The sequence below is a fragment of the Aplosporella prunicola genome, assembly GCF_010093885.1.
Source record: "Aplosporella prunicola CBS 121167 unplaced genomic scaffold K452scaffold_48, whole genome shotgun sequence".
Classification (NCBI taxonomy): domain Eukaryota; kingdom Fungi; phylum Ascomycota; class Dothideomycetes; order Botryosphaeriales; family Aplosporellaceae; genus Aplosporella; species Aplosporella prunicola.
This window is the reverse complement of record NW_022983576.1, coordinates 68,921-87,725: the sequence shown is the minus strand read 5'-3', so window position 1 is coordinate 87,725 and position 18,805 is coordinate 68,921. Positions and strand designations below refer to the sequence as shown.

Sequence of the window (18,805 nt, the reverse complement as noted above, 5' to 3'; positions counted from 1 at the left end):
TACCCAACCAGAACCTCCGTTTCGACACAGCATGATCCGACCCTAGCGGGCCGGCCCCTGAGACAACACGGCGCCCGGCCCGGCATGAAACATCGAGACTCGCTTGCCCGCAATAACCACCCCAGCGCAATCTACGCCTGACAGCATAGCGGGGAGACAATCTTCGCGCGCCTAGGACGAGCTCTCTATATATACACACGGCGCCAACGTCGAACAGAGATCTTCCAAGCACGTCCTCGCGCTCGCCACATCACCCTCGTTACCTTCTTCATATAAATTCCTTCACACTCATTCAGCAGAGACCGGTTCTCTCCCACTCCCACAACAAAAACAACAACAATGTACTCCTACACCGCCGCCACCCTCGCCTTCGCGTCGCTAGCCCTACGCGCCAGCACCGTCGCCGCCGCCGACGACTTCTCCGACTGGGCCTTCGGCAACATGTTCGCGATCGGGCCGGCGTCAAACGGCGCCACCATCGCCAAGGCGACGTACAGCCTGGTGCCGCCGCCGGTGCCGTGCGGCGGCGGCGAGGGCGACGGCAACTCGTTCATGAGCATCTGGGTCGGCGTCTCCACCTCGACGTCCGATAACGATACCCCGCTCGTGCAGCCCCTGCTCAACTGGTCCCCGAACCAGGAGTCTCAGGGCTGCCCTGCGAGTGTTGAGGAGTGGTGCGTTGCGGCTAGCACGTTCTACCCCTCGGGCCAGGTCCAGCAGGACTACGTCACGATCCCCAAGAAGGGCACGGTCGACTTTGAGAGTATGTCCATGCGTTCAGGGAAGGGATAAGAGTTGGAGGTGATGCTAACGCGAACCGTGTGCAGTCGACGCCGAGTCCACGGAAAAGATCATCTCCAAGGTCTGGGTCAACGGCGAGAAGGTCTCGGAGCAAACCGACAGTAAGTCTTCGCTGCATGACCTCTTCTGTCACTCCACCAGCATCACTAACACCCACCGCAGAGGCCCCGCTCCCGACCTACTTCTTCTCGAGCAACGAGTGCTACCAGAACGTGTGCGGCAGCCTTAACAGCCACGAGTGGACCGACATCGTCATCACGCTCACGGAGGCGGATAAGAGCTTTGGCGACACGCTCGAGCTTACCGGCGCGACGTCCGATGGCCTTACCACGTCTGATGGCGGCAAGACATGGACGGCGAAGAGCATCAAGATTAATGGCGATGTGTTCCCCCATGGGGGGAAGGAGCAGACTTGTAAGGCTTAGGTGGTGGATGGAGTTGTGGGGTATGTGAAAGGGGTGATGAAGTGGCTGTGGATGTAGAGATAGGTGAGCGAATTTTTGCCTGTCTGGGTGTGATTCTGTTTTGGCTTAGTGCGTGCGTGAATGCGTGAGCAATCCGCGTGGTGGGGGGTGGGCAGGGAGGCCGCAGGGAGGGGGAGTAGAGTGGGGGAGAGTCGTTCGCACTCGCATGTGGCAACCCAGCCGCATCGCAACCTTCTCTATTTTAGTCCCTAGAGCATCCGCACCCCTCGGCAATGTATGTATAATGGTAGCTACTTAGCCGCATAGCGTAATCAGCGCAGTGCGCAAATTAAAATGTAAGCTGAGACGGATCCGCAGATCGCTAATATGCACGTGAGACGTGTATAAGCTTTATTAAGCGATAGGCTGAAGCTGTTTTGCGGTAGTGCGGCAGAAGCCTTAGAAAGTGGTAGGTAAGAGACATAGATGTTGCGGAGATGTGCTTGGCGTAGGGCTAGGGGTTGGGGTGGGTGGGGGTGTGTTGGGGGTTAAGCGGTCTCCGGGTACTTCGGGGGCGAAGATACGGTGAAGCCGTTTGATAGGCTGGGGGTTCAGATGGATGTAGCGATTAGCATAATGAAGCTTACGACTGTGCTTATGCGGTGTTCAGCTGGTGCTGCTGACAGGGGTCGTGATTTTAATAGGATGGTGCTTACGCCAGTGGAGCTGGTTTTGGGTGCTAGTAAGTTAGCGAGACGGTCTCTGGGCCTTAGGCTTACGTTTGACAGGGATTGTGTTCAAAATAGGATGGTGCTTACACCAGTGGGGCTTGTTTTGGGTGCTAGTAAGTTAGCGAGAAGATCCCTAGGCCAGAGGCTTACGTTGGATAGGATTCCGTTTTGGTTTCATGGACCTATTTATCTGATGTTCTCAGTCACGAAGTCTCTGCTATCTCTATCATTCTCTCATTTTACCTTGAGCCATCACCACAGCTTTTCAGATCAGCATCTTCACCCACCATGGCAGGCCAACCTTTCCCACTCAAGTCCTACCTGAGCGCTCTGAACCGGTTCCTAGACACGATCGACTACAACGACACGAACTACACGCGCCCCGAGCGCGTCCACCACAACAAGCACGTGTACATCGAGACGGCACGGCACTTTGCGCAGCCAGGGATACAAAAAACTTTGGGAGTGAGCGTGAAGCACCTCGAAACTATGATACGCACGATTGTCCTCACGGCCACCAACGGCTGGCCAAAGTGTCGTTGGAATGCCAGGTCGCGATTTGCATTTACTACACGTACATAGCGCTGCTCGACGACAGCACTGACGGCGACCCTCATGCCCAGATGGCGTCATTCTACGAGGACTTGGTCCAGGGGCGCACGCAAAGGCATCCGTGGTGGCGCCTCTTGAATGAGCAGATGCCTATCGTGTTGCAGCATTACGGCAGCTTCTGCCAGCTCAACCTGATCCGCAGCACGACGGACTGTAAGCGCCCAATCCCTTGCATAGAAAAAACGCCCCAGCAGCAAAACCATAAAAGAACGAACGAAATCAACCCAAAAAACAAACACTGACTCAAGCCCCTTCCTCTCCAGTCTTCACAGGCTGCTGGGTAGAACAGCACAGCTTCCAAGGCTACCCCGGCTCCAATGAATACCCGCTCTTCTTGCGCCGGCTCAACGGGCTTGGCCACAGCGTCGGGGCGCTGCTCTTCCCCTCGGCATTATTCGACGAGCGCACGCTATTCAAAGAGATCGCGACCGCGACGGCGCAGGTCGACCCCGTCGCGTACTTCGTCAACGACCTGTGCAGCTTCTACAAGGAGTGGGAGGAGCCGCGCGACCAGACCAACCTCGTCAAGAACTGGTGCGCCGTCGACGGCATCGACATGGACAGCGCGCTGGCGCGGCTCGCCGACGAAACCATCCGCTGCGTCGAGCGCTTGTTGGGCGTTTTTGAGGGGAAGAATGCGGCTGTAAGGGATACTCTTGCCGCGTTTGCCAATGGTTATGTTACGTGGCATTTTTGTGACCATCGGTATCGCTTGGATGAGGTTTATGAGCTGGCTGAGGGGTTGGGCGAAGAGGGCGAGAAGTTTAGAAGGTATTTTGAGACGGCGAGGGATGCGGGGTTTGTGCCATTGGAGAATTGGGCGATACCGAGGCTGGCGGATGTTATGGAGGAGGTGAGGAGGGAGGGGGAGGGCGTGGTTGAGGTTGAGACAACCTCAACGTCTGTGTCTGGGGGGTTGGTGGAGAGTGTGGCGTAGGAACTTTGGGCGGTGGGTCTTGTTTAACAGTTCACTTGGGGGTGAAGTTCTTTTTCTTTATTAACCCTTGTTAATAGAATCTTGATCTTCCGTATGTTTATGTTCTTGACCGGATGAATACTTTCGTTTGCGTACGCGCGAAAACGTCTTACGGAAATATCCTCGATATCTGCCAGTTTTCACCCTCTTGTAAATCAAGACAAATTTTCAAAGGCCAATTACGCTTCCTCTATAGGAAGCTCTGCGCTTATGCGTAGCATCCTCTGTCTGCTAAATTCCACTGCTGCTTATGTAGTTGCAAACGTTCATAGTCCCGTATTTTCAATAGAAAAGTGATCCATTAGGTTTCTGTGAGGCCGGATATATAGCATAACAGCGTGTGGAAGAATGCAAAGATTGTAATATTTGAATAAGCGATAGTAGTCCTACACACTACAAGAGCTAAACTTCTGATACCACGAATTTCTTGCTTTATTGCACGGTCTACCTTTGTCTAGTCTTTTGTTGTGCAATGACGTATTTGCCTTGTGTTTTTTTATTATCTTTTTTAATCTGATACGGAGCATGGAAACACCCTTCTCTGGGTTAACCATTTCACCTGGTCCTTAACAGAGTTTGCGAGGGACCCGCCGGATGGTCGGTGAAGATCATGGTTACAGCTGGAATGGCTGCTTTCACTTGCGCCTCAGGATAACCTTGTGTCAGCCAGGATCACTCCGATAACTCTCGTTTTTTCCAGCCTCATTACAGTCAGTTGTTACACAACAGCCTTACCCCCTGCACTACTCATTTATCTACTGCAAGGAAGCAATGTTCTCAAAGAGAAAACGTGTTCTTTTAGATAGCAGCATATATACCTCCATAGGTAGTAGTAATTTAGGAGGACAAGCGGCGTCCAATTCCTCGCGCCCAGCTTCACACCTTGTCAACGGATAATGGCGCGGGTTGCTGTTACCGTCAGTTCATGCTCGTGCTCGTCATTGTTGATTGCGACAGCTGAATACTGTCTTTAGCTTATGATGATTGCTAGTGTTTATGTTTTACCTGCGGTTTGCTCAAGCTAATTGCTGCGTACTTTGCTGTCTTGTCGTTGCTTTTCTTTGACTTATCGCAACCCTCCACATTTGGCGTTTTGAATATTTTCTTTCCATGCCGTTCAACTGTCAACAATCTTGAACCGCAACTACAGTCGGCCTTGGTTTTTGAGTCTTAAATAAGGCAATAGCGCTTACATAAACATCGCAAGATGATTTAATGATTTATTGTTGAGAGTCATGAATGCTCGCACTGCCGAAACTTCTATGTACAAGCTCTCGACGTTTTTCTTTCTACGGGAACAGCCGCATTGCTTCTTGGTGTTTCTTTTTAGTACATTTAGCCTATGCTTGTTTGTTGACAAGTCCATTGTTGTCGAACTTGTACTTTTCCTCCAATTCCTGGGAACCAGTCAATGAATTATCTCAAACAGTGGAATAGCGGCGCTACTTACCCAGTATTTGTTGAAGCCAACACCTTCACAAACTTCCGCGTACGAAAGAATCATAGGAGGCGGGCCTTCTGTCATGGACTTCTTCAGTGCTTCTAGAGTTTCGCGGATACTCTTCAGCTTTGCAGCTACAAGGGTCCATGGATATGCGACAGCACAGAAGCCTAACTCAGCCAAGTCTTTTGCTGAAAGGTTCTCCGTCTTTCCTCCCTCGATGACTACCAACGGTTAACACTGAGATGCCTGGATTGCACAAGGCGTCACTTACTGTTTGCGAAAGTTGGAATGCCAACTTCCTCCACGCACTTCCTCATGGATTCCCGGTCAGGAAGCGCTTCCACAAAAACAGCGTCCACACCGATGCGCTTGAACTCTTTGGCACGAGCCAAGGCCTCGTCCCATCCATGGATCAAGGAGTCTGTCCTTGCCATAACGAAAATATCCTTCCCTTCGTCTCTGGCATCGCACGCGGCTTGGATCCGGGCAAAGGCCTCACCTCTGGAAACAACAGACTTGCCCTTGGTATGGCCGCATCCTATGCAACTGTTAATTTATTCAGCCCTTCGGTCCCGGTATACACCGCACTTACGCTTCGGCCACGTCTGATCCTCAATCATGATGCCAGCAGCACCAGCCTCCGCAAACGACTCCACTGTGCGCTTGACATTCATAGGGCTTCCATAACCAGTATCTCCATCCGCCATGACCGGGACTGTCGTCTGTCGCACCGTTTCTTGGATCTTGTCGCACATCTCCGCCATGGCGATATAACCGGTATCAGGCAAGCCGTACGCACTGGCGACCGGGTAGCCGGCGAGGAACACCATCGGGAAGCCAGCTTCCTCGACCAGGCGAGAAGAAAGTCCATCATACGAACAGCAGTGTGCCAGGATCTTGGTCGGGTCGTTGTGTGCTTCGAGCATCATTGTTCGGAGGCGTGAGGCCTGCAAGGAGGGAACCTTTCCGCGCACATTTTTGAGTTCCAAGGCAACGTTTTCTATGTGGCCTTTTGCGCCGGGCTTGGTTGCGACGGGGACGTCGAAACGGAAAGGATACTGAGTGGTGTTGACAATGGACTTGGACATGTTGGCAATTGATCGAAAAACTGAACTGAGCAAGACAGGATTGGACTTTTACCTATTAACGCGTGTACCAGAGAGATACTTGTAGAAAGTATACTTGCGCGTGTGCGGATAGGATCGTGTGTAGTCTTCCGTTGCCTAAATGAGGAGTCCGGATATTTCAGGGCTGGCCCGGACGTCGCTCGGATACTCCAGGAAATTTCAATGCAGCAACTGTAACGATCGCTTCTCGACATCTCATCAGTGTCAACATTCTCGATAGGATCTGCAGTATTGCGCATTTTCCCATACATTCCCGCGGAATATCGTACTCCATGCTGCTACAATGAAGGTGACAGATATCTTCCCCCCCCCCCCCCCCCCCCCCCCCCCCTACACTACCCCACACTTCATGCCCTGCCTCTCTAACTATTCAATTTCATAGCTCATGTATTTTGTATCGTATGTTACTCTATTACCTAAGAGTAAAACTCTTTCTTCTGGAATGTACAAAATTCTATATTCATTGCTCCATCTAGTATACATGTGTCACTGTCATTTTATGATTGCTATATATTATTGTAGCTATACCCCGAAATTTTTGCCTAGAGCAGACCTTCCTATGATTTCAAAGTGTCTAAGCAAAGTCTTATTGTATTATTAGGCTTATTAAAGTTACGCAAAGAGAGTATTTACATAGAAGCAGTTAGTGCTGTGGGGCGAAGGTATGAAATCAAGGGCGCGGGGTGTAAGTTTTCCATCACCCTGCTACATGAGCGATCCATGGAGTCTCATGCACCCCGCAAATCCGTTTCACTACAGCCTGATGCACCTGCAGGCTACACCTGTGGACAGAAGCGGAGGCGGACCGCAGCTTTCCGGAAAGAAAGCCAGTTAAATTCTGGAATCCCTTCCGCTTCTTCTTCCCCACAAAGCATCGTACGATAGATGCTTATGCCCCACTAAGCCCTTGTATCCCCGCTTCATTATTGCACCTACTAGTGTAGTTGCAATGTCAGACATTGAGAATAAATCGCTTGAAGATGTTAGCAAGCTGGACTTGCGAACCGTCGAGGTCTCAGATGCAGAACAGAGATGGATTCGAAGACAGGTGAGTTGCGATGCAGTCCCTACCAACATCACATTTGCCCTTCAACAACTGACTATCTTCTTAGTTTGACTTTCGGGTTCTTCCAATTGTCTGTATACTTTATACTCTCTCGTACCTCGACCGCGGCAACATCGGCAATGTAAAGACAGCGGGTGCGGACACCGACCTTGGACTAAGCAGCTCGCAATGGGCCTGGGTCCTCAATGCATTCTATATCGTCTATGTTCTTTGTGAATGGACACAGTTGCTTTGGAAAACACTGCCAGCTCACATATTCGTTACATGCCTGAGCGCGCTGTAAGTGCAAAACTTGGAAGTGGGGTCTGCCAGCGCTGATAATTTTGTTAAGCTGGGGCGCGGCAGCGATGTGTTCCGGCGCCGTAGACAGCATGGCTGGCTTGATCGCATGCCGTTGCTTCTTGGGCATGTTCGAAGCCGCCTTTGGAGCTGGTGCGCCATATTACCTATCTTTCTTCTACCAAAGAAGAGAGTTGGGAATGCGTGTATCGCTTCTACTCGCTATGTCTCCGCTCGCCAACTGCTTCGCCTCAGCACTGGCATATGGCATCATGCACATCAATGCATCAATTGCCTCGTGGAGACTTCTCTTCATCATAGGTACGTCGTTTGCTGCCTTATGAAGCAATAATATTGCTAACAAAGGGAACAGAGGGAGCACCAAACATTCTGTTTGCTCCAGTCGTCTTCTTCTTTCTCCCAGATGCTCCAGACAAGGCGAAGTTCCTTTCAGAGGCAGAACAAACCCACGCCCTTGAGCGCTTGCATACAATCGACAGAACTGAGAAGTCAAAGCTGCAGTGGTCACAGATCTTCGCCGGCCTCACTGACTACCAGTCTTACGTACACACACTCATCCACTTCTGCTGCAATTACTCCTTTGCTGCACTTTCCAATTTCTTACCCACGCTTGTTAAAGACATGGGATACTCTTCAGTAGATTCTCAGGGCCTTACTGCACCAGCTTATCTGACTTCATTCCTTTTGTGTCTTGTTGCCGCCTACGTATCCGACAAATATGAAAAGAGAGGTTACGTTGTGGCTGGATCCGCAACAGTTGGCTTCATCGGCTACCTTCTACTCGTCTTGATTCGCGACGAGGACAAAACAGGCCCGAGATACGCCGGTATCTTTCTGGCATCATGTGGCGTCTTCCCTGCATTATGCATCAACATGACTTGGTTACTCAACAACCAGGGCAGCGATTCGAAACGAGGAGCCGGCCTTGCTGTTTTGGCTGTTCTCGGTCAGTGTTCATCGTTTTTGAGCAGTACAATGTTTCCTGAAAGCGACGGGTAAGTTTTGTCCAATCACGAGGCTCTTGAATAAGACTGATTAAGTTGTAGGCCATTCTATTTCAACGGCTGTGTCCTTGGCTGTGCTTTCACGGCTCTAATCGTTGTGCTTGCGGGAGGCTTGCATTTCAAGCTGGAATATGAGAATAGGAAGAGGGACAGGCTGTATGGCAAGGTTGAGAAAGATGTCTGCGTTGATGTAACGCAGGCTGGCGACAAAAGCCACCAATTCCGATATGTAACGTAGAACTGCAGTGGCTTTCACGACTAATACTTACATATGTTTTCTGGTTTCGTCTAACGACATCAAAACAACTTGAGTTTCCTCATTTTTTTCTTCACTGTTCATGATAAACTCTTTAACTCCAAAACCTACTGCGTCAAATCTCTTCCCAAAAGTCAAAAGTAACGGTATAAAATAGTGTCAGCGGTGGGAATAGTAATTGTTAAATTGAGAAATGATTTCCGTCTAATAGTAAAGACATTACCAGTGCCATGAGTGTCTGGGATCCTATTTGGTTTTTTAGTAAGTATCATGAGTGATTCAATATTTGAATCAGCGTTTAGTTACATCGGCTCTACCATTACATAAGGCACGTGCATAGTGATTCACCACTGATGACGTGGCAGGCATTGAGTGAGTCAGGCTCTACAAAAACTTTTCAATCATCTTACGTCTCTTTCAAAAATCATGGCTGAAACATACCAGTATCCCTCCCTCGGCAACCAAGCTTTCAGGGTTCTTCAGCTCCTGCCATCGAAAAATTACGAGGCTGATCTTTGCTGCGAGTTGACTGGTGCTCAATACGACAAATTTCCAAAATATGAAGCCCTCTCATATGCCTGGGATGCCCAAGTGCCGGAGTATCCTATCTATTGCGAAGACAAACGCTTGCTTATCACGAAGAACTGTGATGCCGCATTACGGTGTCTGCGAAAAAGCTATACACGCCGCTTGCTTTGGGTAGACTCTATCTGCATCAACCAAAACGACATCGCGGAGCGCAATTGCCAAGTACCACAAATGTCGACCATCTACCAATGCGCACAGGAAGTAGCGGTATGGCTTGGAGAGAGCGATGAATGCTCAGACATGGCTTTTGATTTCATCAAGCAACTCTCTTGGTTCAACTCGTGTTACTGGCTTCCGTTTTCGATCAGACAAACCATGTCACAACGAACCATAGAGCGGGCTAAGGAGGAAGATGAAAAGAGAAGTACGTCTCTAAGACACCCTAAAATACTCACAAGTATCGTAACTAATTCTCAAAAAGCGAAAGTGAGAGATCCTTATGGAAAGCTGCAATTTTTGTCGAACTTTCTTGATCGTTCCTGGTTTAAACGTCTATGGACAATCCAAGAAGCCGCACTTGCACGAAAAGGCGCTGTTTATTGCGGGAAGAAAAGGCTGCCCTGGGATCATGTATATCATGCAGTAGCCTGGACGCGAAAAAACGATAGGTACACCGATCCAGGTGCCCTTGTACATTTGTACGGCCATACCGAGCCCTACCATTTTATACAGAACCGACATCCAAAGGCTGGCAGTGATGTCACTGATCTTCTCTTCCGGTCCTATAACAAGCTGTGCTCCGATCCGAAAGACAAAGTTTATGGACTCATCGGTATAATTCAGAAACTCGGAAGAAGAACACTCAGGGTTGACTATAACAAACCCGTGGAACAAATTTATCGAGAAGCTGTCGAAATGATGATTAGAAATGATCACCACCTAGGTGCACTTCTATACGTTGGACCACTACAACCGATCGGACAGCCCTCCTGGGTCTCGTTTGGATACGACCAGGTATACTTTGGCGGTTACCACTTCTTCAGCAAGGCAAAGTGTTCCGATTCAGAGCAACAATTCTCTGGGGACGGCCGGATGATGATCGTTAAGGGCAAGGCGGTCGACAAAGTCAAAACCGTCATTGAACAGTTGCCTGTCTCTTCTTCAGCTTTTGCAATCTCATCAGGACCTACACCCGAGGACGTGTTAAGGTTTCTGTTTGCAATCTCCAGACAAATTTGGCCATTGGTACGGGCAGTTCTTTCTCTCGGCTCTCCTAATTGGATGGAGGATACATTGAGTGATCTCCTTTTCCATATGGTCGTCCGAAATGTACCAAGTGAGATTGAACACCTTAGAATGGTTTGCAAAGCTTTGGCTTTAGACGCTGGCGCTAGAAAAGTCTGGGATGAAATGATGCCCGATGGGGCTTTTAAGTGTCTGACCACGACAACCGCCATCAACGAAACAGAAGAGATGGTCAGGCACATGCTGGGAGACACGACACTTAGCATGCCACAGATAGCGCGCCTACTAACATATATGGCGTTTCGGCTTGAAGGTTTCATGATTATCGTTACGGAGAATGGCCATATAGGTTCATTTCGAATCACTACTCCACCGATACCTGGAGATATCGTGGCACATATTCATGGTCTCAAGTGTCCGTTGATACTCCGAAGTGATGAGAAGTATTATCGTCGGATTGGACCAGCATTCATTCATGGAATTATGCCGGCGAAGGGGTTTTCTGCTTCGAGTAATAGATACAGCTTAGACGATTTCACGTTGGTATAAACAAGGCCCCCACTACCGCCTGCCTAATTAGGTAAAGCGCTCAGTAGAAAGTTAACTTCGCAACGTATCTCGCAACAACACCACGCGCCCGCGTACCCACCCACAACTATAGCCTATAACTATAATTATACTAGCAGCTCTACTAGCGAAGAAACCTTACCGTAATACTACTAGTACCCGTAGAGGAGGGCGCGGGAGCGCTTACGCGCGCGAAAAAGCGACGTTTATAATATATAATAATTTAAATAACTACGGGCTCCCCGCTTGCCGCGCTATAATAGTAAGGTTAGAGATATAGAATTTTTTAGCTAGTTTTAGCGTAAAATAAGGGGTACTAGTTACTATTCCCCGCTAGCGCGTCCTCGCGCGGTGTCGCGCGAGCGGGTTACACCAAAGGCAACTTTCTACTAGGTCCTTGTTCTTACCCGATCAGGTAAGCGGTGGTGGAGGGGTGTATATGCAGTCGAAATGGTGGTGTACAAATATCCGGGGCCATAAACAAGGGGGAACTCAGCATACTTTCAGGGCGTTTTGGCATGGAAAACCTGCTTCTGCCTGCAGTCAACGAAAAACAATGAGACTTAATCTGTATGCCATCCTTCTTGTACTAAATTGGATATATGAGGCACGATTCTATGTTTTTGGAGAGTCACTGTTGAATACGTACCAGTGTGGCCAATGCGCCGTGCCTTGGTAATGCTTTAACATCTCTGCCTTCAGCTCTGAATCGCTCTTTTCTGCAAACCTGGCCGGCGTTATACAGATGTACTGCACGTGCTTTATTTTCTGGCCCTGGGGGTGGCATGCCTAATGCATCGTCCGGCTGACCACAAAACCAGGTTTTTAGGATCAAGATTCGTCTTGATCAGCTCATAACCGCGCTCTTAGAACCACTTGACGACTTCTTCAGTGGAAATGAACAAATATTGGATTTTCTATGCCTCGGGAGGATTTTCTTCGTGTCTGCGTGTGGCGTGTCTCGCGAAAGAAAGTGTCGAAAAGATTAGATGAACCTTTCATCGTAATGATTCCCTTAGTTTTGTACGTTTTTATCGCATAAATAATATTCACAATCTATAAGCAAGAAACAATGAAAGTCTAACTCACTGCTTTTTATCTCTTAGGAAGCCTACTGGTTTTTTTTTTTTTTTTTTTTTTACTTAGGTATGATATGCGGTGATAGCTACGTAGCCGGCGGGCAAAGTGCCGGGTTGCTCAATCCCCATTGGTATTAGCGGATGCACGAAAGCAAAAGCAAAGAAAGTTATTATAAATTCCAGCTGGATAAAAAAGTTTGAGTCATTTAAACCATTTTCCTACAGTAATTCGCGGCTGAGGACCTAACTGCTTATCAATCAGCCTACAAGGCTGACGAGTCACTATGAAGTTGATTGGTTTAATTCTTCTAACCCATGATGGCTGACAAGAAGCAGGCTACGCTCTGTCACACAAAACGGGTTTGCTGACCTGGAAAAAATCCCCGGTCCCAGCCGAGGCAGCTTCCTCGTAGCAATTCTTTTTTGCAAACTGAAATCTGTCATCAACTTCATTCATCAATGCATCTACATTTCCTCTCAACATGCGTCCTTCAGTCTCAGAAGACTTATGCGACTGTTTTTCTCCGTCTATTCTTGTATACCTTCGAGAAGCAATGTGCGAAAGCTGTGGGAAGCCGCTGACCGACTTCGATGCTGTCAACCGCATTGTGGTCAACAGAACGTCAGAACAAATTTGTCCAAAACCTTTGTCGAGTTCGATTGGGGACAAAGACATATATCGATACCACCAACTAGAGGAAGACCAGATTCGCCTTATAGCACTGCACCCTGCCGAGTTTCATGCAGAATTACACTGCACCATTGTACGAGTTTCTCTAAACAACTTACCTCCATTTGAAGCCGTGTCGTATACATGGGCAAACCAGTCTGGCGACAGTACTTCGCAAGGTCATGTGTTGTTAGGTCGGGCGAGAAAATCACTGCCAGTTACCGTTAATTGCGAGGCTGTTCTCCGGCGGCTGCGTCTTCCCAACATGAATCGCTTGCTTTGGATTGATGCTATTTGCATCAATCAAACTTCGAAGTTCACACAGGAGCGAAACCATCAAGTTGCCTTGATGTCCAGGATATACCGAGAAGCACACACTGTCCTTGTTTATCTCGGCGAAAGCACTCAGTCCAGCAACAGGTTATTTGAATACCTAGCCATGGACGAAAAACAAATGAGGGGTTTGCGAAGTCTAAGGAATGATACAATGCCGTCCGGCATATGCAACGACCTAAGTCTTTTACTACGTCGGCCATGGTTCAGCCGAATTTGGGTTCTCCAGGAAGCTGCTGTCGCCCGTCGTTGCAACTTCATCTGTGGGACGGTATTTTTGGACTACAATCACCTTTTCCTCGCAGTTTCTTGGCTACTCAAGTCTTCCCCCGGATCTTCCAAGCCTTGCATATTCGACCTCCGCAATGAACACACGATCAACGAAACCCTCTGGGACGTTTTGCAAAGCTCTCAATCCTGTCTATGCTCGGAGCCTCAGGATAGAATTTATGCACTGCGAGGCATTGTCAGAGATATTCGTTCCGATGAACTCCTGCCTGACTATACGAAATCAGCGGAAGAGGTTTTTGTTGACGTCGCAAAACACCTCGTACGGACATATCGATCACCGAACGTCTTGTTTCTGCGGACCCATCGCCTTCGTACACCATTTCCTTCATGGGTACCGGACTTTGCTTGCGACTCAGCATTACAAGACAAAATAGAGGTTGACCCATCGAGGATTGCAGATGTAACGGGAGTATACAAGGCGCCGGTCCAAGCGTGCATGGCTTCAGTAGTAGAACTTTCGCCGAGTACCCGTGTCGCACTACAGCTTTCCGCAATAAGTAGGGGTTTTATTCGAGATTTTGAAACTCCAAGATTTCACTCGTACTACGAAATTGCGACAAATCCTCCTGAAAACTGCTACGAGACAAGCAGCAGCTGTAAAGACGACGCTGTAACCAAATCGATATTCGGGGTGCTCAAACTTGCGGAGAAAGACAACCATTACGAAGTGGACAAGAAAGTCAGAGACCTATTCGATACTCTTCCCACAAACTTCCGTGCCTATGGCCGTTTAAACTTCGCTTTGTCGGCAAAATACTCCAATTTCAACCAGTCACGTGATCGCAATTTCGAATTGTTGATTCTCTTGAATAGACTGAGAGCTTATTTCATGTCTTTTCACTATTCCGAGACGTTGTATAGGGGGCTTAAAAGTTTTCTGGGTACTGAAATGGAGGATCAACAATATGGCTTGGATTTGCAAACGTACCTTTACCGTATATCTAGGCTGGAACGTTCACTTACGCCGTACTTCTTGGACGAATCAAACTTGAAAGGCCATCAAACGTCTACATCTCACGACTGCCATGCTACCATGAGGGTCTGGGCTGCAGAAGTGCGGAGTATTCTAGCCTTTTTGGAGACGGAGCCTTGCAGTCTGTTGTCACCAATAGAAGACAACGCCCTGCAAAAACTGCTAGGACGGTTTCTGGATAATCTCTTATTCAAGTCAACAAGACCGGTCACCCTTAGGGATATAAGTCTCATTTGGCGGTCAATGAAGGTTATAACGCAGAACGCGGTTCAAAAACTGGATCTATTGGCAAGAAAATCTTTGAAAGGTACCGGCACCGGAGCATACCAGCGAAGTACAGAGGTGACTCTGTGTTTATTCGAGAATGGCTAGACTGACTATCTTAGAGACAAGCTTCATTCGGAACACCTTCCCGAAAAAGCTGAAAGTAGATATTTTCCGCAAGATTTGAGAGACGCCATCCAGTGCAGTAATTGCTTAAAAGCTGAAGTGACTTTCAGTGAACGGCTGCAATCACGCAATGCTGACCAGCATGTGTTCCTTACTGAGACGTCCATTGGAATTGGTCCAGCAAACTGTCAGCTTGGCGATGCCGTGTTCTCTGTTCTAGGAGCAAGTTACCTTGTCCTCATGCGTCCATATGAGGATGGGTTCAAGTTTGTTGGTCAGTGCTACCTCCTCGATGACCCTGAGCCACTAAGGTTTTCCGAACGCAACTTTCAATGGACGGGCTCGGAATGGAAAGTTGAGTTTAAAGCGGAGGTGGGAGACTATTTGCATAAAACAGAGATGCAAAAGTTTGCACCCATCCTCGTGTACTGATTTCTTGCGTGTATATTTGCAATGAATCTCTCTGTATCTCTCTTCTTGTTCGATCCTATTCTGTTTTCATTTCACTGTAATTTTCACCATTCTATCAAATTGTAATTGATGATTGTTGTGCCTCAGAAACATGATTTACGCACAAGCATATCACAAAATATTTGCTTATCTTTCCACCACTAAACCATCGCATCTTTCATAGAGAGTTTTTTTAATGGTTTAGTCTTGTTGCACCGTGGTGTTAACGTGTTTTAGGAAAGGAAAATTGATTTTTTAGACTTAGAAAAAATTATGGGAGCACAACATCCCCATAGCTGTTCATTACCCTAGGCTTTGAAACGTTCATTCCTTAATTACTTTGCTGCAGCCGACAACTAAAAAGATCTTTTTGCTGCAGTCTCCAAGAGCTTTCATATTTGTCTGTCCTATGTTGACAGGTTCTGGCAGTGGCTTATACCTGACTTGTTCCTTCCATACACAAGCTACTCACCTCTAGTCATTATTATGTAGTGCTCAATCTCTACCTACGCGATTACATTCTACTGAAGACGATAGGACATCGGTGGTGGCAATGACTCGGTTAGAGTTGCAGCGGCCGTAATACCGCCGTAGTCCCACACAGACCTTTAGACCACCAAAAAGAATGAATTTCTGTGCACGACTGTTCAGACACTGCTCGAGCGCAAAAAGAGATGTTGACAAGGACGAGACTCGAACTCGCGCGGGTTGCCCCACCAGGAATTAGCGTTAAGATGACCTTAACCTGGCGCCATAACCAACTCGGCCACCTTGCCTATTACTGAGAAATGTTTGTGCCGCAGTATTACATCACAAGAACCCAGCTACCGTGAGCCCTGGCTTTGGGCATTGGTCGTGTCTCTGACAGCTTGGGAGATAGCTGGCAAAGGTCGAACGCTACCTGTTTAACTGCAAGGGCAGAGGATACACCGCTGCACGCCCAAAATAGTAATCACACTTCCTCAACTTCCGCCAAACCACGTCCCAATTCTGCTTCAAACACCCATATTCCCTAGCCTCCAAGTCAGCAGGGCTAGGAGCCGAAGGATCCAATCACGCATAAAACGTCGTAAATAAAGCAGTGATAGCGACCTTAACAACGCCTTGGGACTGCTCGCCATGATGAATCGACGTGCTCTTCTGCTCGTCGAAATCCGGGTCTGCAGCGCATAGCCATCCGCTTTGGAAGTGGTGTGTTTTTGAGCACTGAGGCAGTGGCATCTGCATCGGCGTAGAAGAAAACGTCTTGTCGAAAGCCGGACTTAATGTGCGGAAGTCCGTCCTTGCTTCCACGGGCGTTGTCACGCATCTTGCGGAAGTGTGCGCGAAGTTGCGGGAGCGAAGCATCCTGTAGGGTCTCATCTTCGACGTATCGAATAGACTAAGAGCGGCGGATGCGGGCTGAAAAATCAACTACTAAAAGGGAGGTTTCAATAGCATCGGTGAGAATTCTTCTATAGCGGTTCCAGGATTTATCATCACCAAATAAAGAGGTGCGGGAGACAACAAAGCACCATGCTGGCCTTTCTTATGTCTCGAACACCCACTGGATTTTTTGCGTGTAGCGTATGTTTTGTCGGTCAACACCGTTCAGGTGTAGATTTGTATTTTCCTGTTGCTGGGCTACCTCTCTGGCCCTAATATGTGTGTTTTCGTAAGCTGTCTTTTCATATTCTGTTCTTGCAATCTTTTCTGCTTGACACCTGTTGTATCTTAGTTAGTATTATCAATGAAGGTTTATAGAAACTCTAGGTACACACTTTCTTTGGCACTGGTCAGTGGTCATCTGTTTGGTGTATCCTCCACGCTAGAAAACCTTAGTCATCCTTGGGATAAGTATCTTTTCTTCTTGGCGTGTGATTTACACCGTGCGCTGCCAAATAGGCTTCGTCATCCGTGAGGTCACTGGGATCAGAGACAGCTTTTTGGATCAGCTCATCCCAAGAAAGTCCGCAAATCTGATGACATTTCTTGTCTTCCTCGTGAGCAGATAAACGATTGAGAATTCGTCATCGGTCCGAGTCGGTGAGGCTTCCTGGATGATTTATTGCTTTCTCGTAGAGCTTGAGATCACTTGCGAGGGTGGACTTGTTGGCGGCGGTACAGGGAGCCAAGAGACCGGGATCCCACATCGCGTTATCTTGCTCAAGTGAAGGCAGATTTAGGGCAGGCGAGAAAGGGAGATCAGAAATTGTCGGGAGATGGAATTGATGACGAACAAGGGGAGTTGAACTAGTGTTAGCGGCCTCGCCACAACCGTATGTATGTACCGGTAGATCGATCCGTGAACTAGCCGAACCGAAGGCGATGAAATCACCGGGTAGCTGGTGCGAAAAGGACGTTGTGCACTTGGAGGCTGACGACAATCTCGTAATTACAAAGAAAGTGGTTGCACCATTGATATCTTACGTTACCGTGTGAGCTTCTTGAGCCCAAGATGACCGTTCTTTACACAGTGCTCCTGATATCCCGAGAACCAACAAGTTTAGGGAATACAGTGAATGTTGTGGAGACTCTTCTATCGTTTAAACAAGATTATGCAGCACCGACCTTTTAAATCATTGGTGTATCTTTTGCTTTAGAATGTCTCTTCACTGTTTTACTAATCAATTAGCAATAGGTGACGAAGTGGAGAAAACAAAGTCCACTGCCATTTTAATAAAGAAAGCGGAGGGAAAAGTTACCTTGTAGTATTTGACGCCCTTCCCGTTGTAACTTTCCAAAGAAAGTATTTCTTTCTCTCGTTAGTCTACCCACAACTGATGTGGAGAAGAGCTGTTGACCGACTAGCCAGCGGGTATGTTATCTAGAGAAGTTTTCATAAATGACGTCCGCCAATAAATTGGAGTATTCTCGGATAAGGGTAGCAGGAAAACATCTTAGCTGATGTAACTCAAGTATAGCATGTATCGGCTATCACGGTCTCGGCCCAACGATCAACTCTAGGATGCGCTTACATGCATGGCACAACGCCACACGCAACTAGAACTTACGACGATCACGTGTAATGATAAGCTGAGTTTCTGGGCATCCTCGGGGCGTGTTACACTGCCTCTCAATATCTGGCTACTATCGTATTAGTCTGATACCTTGTAACACATCAATCCATTAGTCTGCAAATGAGAAATAACTCACAATATATCTTATTCGTCATGCTAGCTTTTTTCCAATTGTCACTGAAATGAATAGACCATTGCGACGCTAGTAGTTAACTGAAATGTGGCGTTGCTTTTACCGGTACATGTCCAGACTATTGTTTGCTACCTGATGTAGGTTTCCGTAAGACGTTGGCATCCGCATAAGTGCCTGTACATGCATCCTTCCTTGCTGCCGCCTTCCGAAAAGGCGTGTGATCTGCGCTCCGATTAACCCCGCACCCAGGATGGACTGAAAAGCGATAAACCGAGCTGAGCTTTGCTGACAAGCGGAAGTCCATCCAAAAAATATTTTATCTACGCTGACGCGGCCTTTCACCAACTCTTTTTTCTCGAACACGCCTTACAATACTGGTTGCATCGACCATGTTTCGAGCAAACATCTTCACTCTTTTAATGATAG

The 18,805-nt window shown here is 48.0% G+C and overlaps 7 protein-coding genes and 1 non-coding gene across 8 annotated transcripts; 5 read left to right on the top strand and 3 right to left on the bottom strand.

Moving 5' to 3' along the window:
- Positions 1–339: 339 nt before the first annotated feature.
- Positions 340–1,372, top strand: K452DRAFT_362547 (uncharacterized protein; the record flags this gene model as incomplete). The annotated part of the gene is made up of 3 exons (XM_033546510.1): positions 340–763; positions 828–902; positions 943–1,372. The coding sequence occupies 3 exons, from the start codon at positions 340–342 to the stop codon at positions 1,224–1,226; spliced, it is 783 nt and encodes a 260-aa protein (XP_033392164.1). The 3' UTR covers positions 1,227–1,372.
- Positions 1,373–2,224: 852 nt separating this feature from the next.
- On the top strand, positions 2,225–3,485 carry K452DRAFT_322438 (uncharacterized protein; the record flags this gene model as incomplete). Its single annotated transcript, XM_033544504.1, has 3 exons — positions 2,225–2,471; positions 2,519–2,701; positions 2,812–3,485. The coding sequence occupies 3 exons, from the start codon at positions 2,225–2,227 to the stop codon at positions 3,483–3,485; spliced, it is 1,104 nt and encodes a 367-aa protein (XP_033392163.1).
- A 1,379-nt stretch (positions 3,486–4,864) lies between these two features.
- Positions 4,865–6,056, bottom strand: K452DRAFT_237534 (uncharacterized protein; the record flags this gene model as incomplete). Its single annotated transcript, XM_033537594.1, has 4 exons — positions 4,865–4,921; positions 4,975–5,189; positions 5,240–5,506; positions 5,561–6,056. The coding sequence occupies 4 exons, from the start codon at positions 6,054–6,056 to the stop codon at positions 4,865–4,867; spliced, it is 1,035 nt and encodes a 344-aa protein (XP_033392162.1).
- Positions 6,057–7,044: 988 nt separating this feature from the next.
- K452DRAFT_302769 (uncharacterized protein) lies at positions 7,045–8,703 on the top strand (the record flags this gene model as incomplete). Its single annotated transcript, XM_033542636.1, has 5 exons — positions 7,045–7,143; positions 7,208–7,440; positions 7,493–7,761; positions 7,814–8,456; positions 8,508–8,703. 5 exons carry the CDS (start codon positions 7,045–7,047, stop codon positions 8,701–8,703), a joined length of 1,440 nt encoding a protein of 479 aa, XP_033392161.1.
- Positions 8,704–9,177: 474 nt separating this feature from the next.
- On the top strand, positions 9,178–9,549 carry K452DRAFT_207187 (uncharacterized protein; the record flags this gene model as incomplete). The annotated part of the gene is made up of 1 exon (XM_033536119.1): positions 9,178–9,549. A coding segment is annotated over one exon (372 nt), but the record flags the coding sequence as incomplete, so codon positions are not given.
- Positions 9,550–12,694: 3,145 nt separating this feature from the next.
- Positions 12,695–13,777, top strand: K452DRAFT_279995 (uncharacterized protein; the record flags this gene model as incomplete). The annotated part of the gene is made up of 1 exon (XM_033539439.1): positions 12,695–13,777. A coding segment is annotated over one exon (1,083 nt), but the record flags the coding sequence as incomplete, so codon positions are not given.
- Positions 13,778–15,925: 2,148 nt separating this feature from the next.
- On the bottom strand, positions 15,926–16,023 carry K452DRAFT_t158. The gene has a single exon. It is a non-coding gene; the product is annotated as a tRNA-Leu (tRNA).
- Positions 16,024–16,300: 277 nt separating this feature from the next.
- K452DRAFT_302768 (uncharacterized protein) lies at positions 16,301–16,609 on the bottom strand (the record flags this gene model as incomplete). Its single annotated transcript, XM_033542635.1, has 1 exon — positions 16,301–16,609. One exon carries the CDS (start codon positions 16,607–16,609, stop codon positions 16,301–16,303), a length of 309 nt encoding a protein of 102 aa, XP_033392158.1.
- Between the last annotated feature and the right edge of the window lie 2,196 nt (positions 16,610–18,805).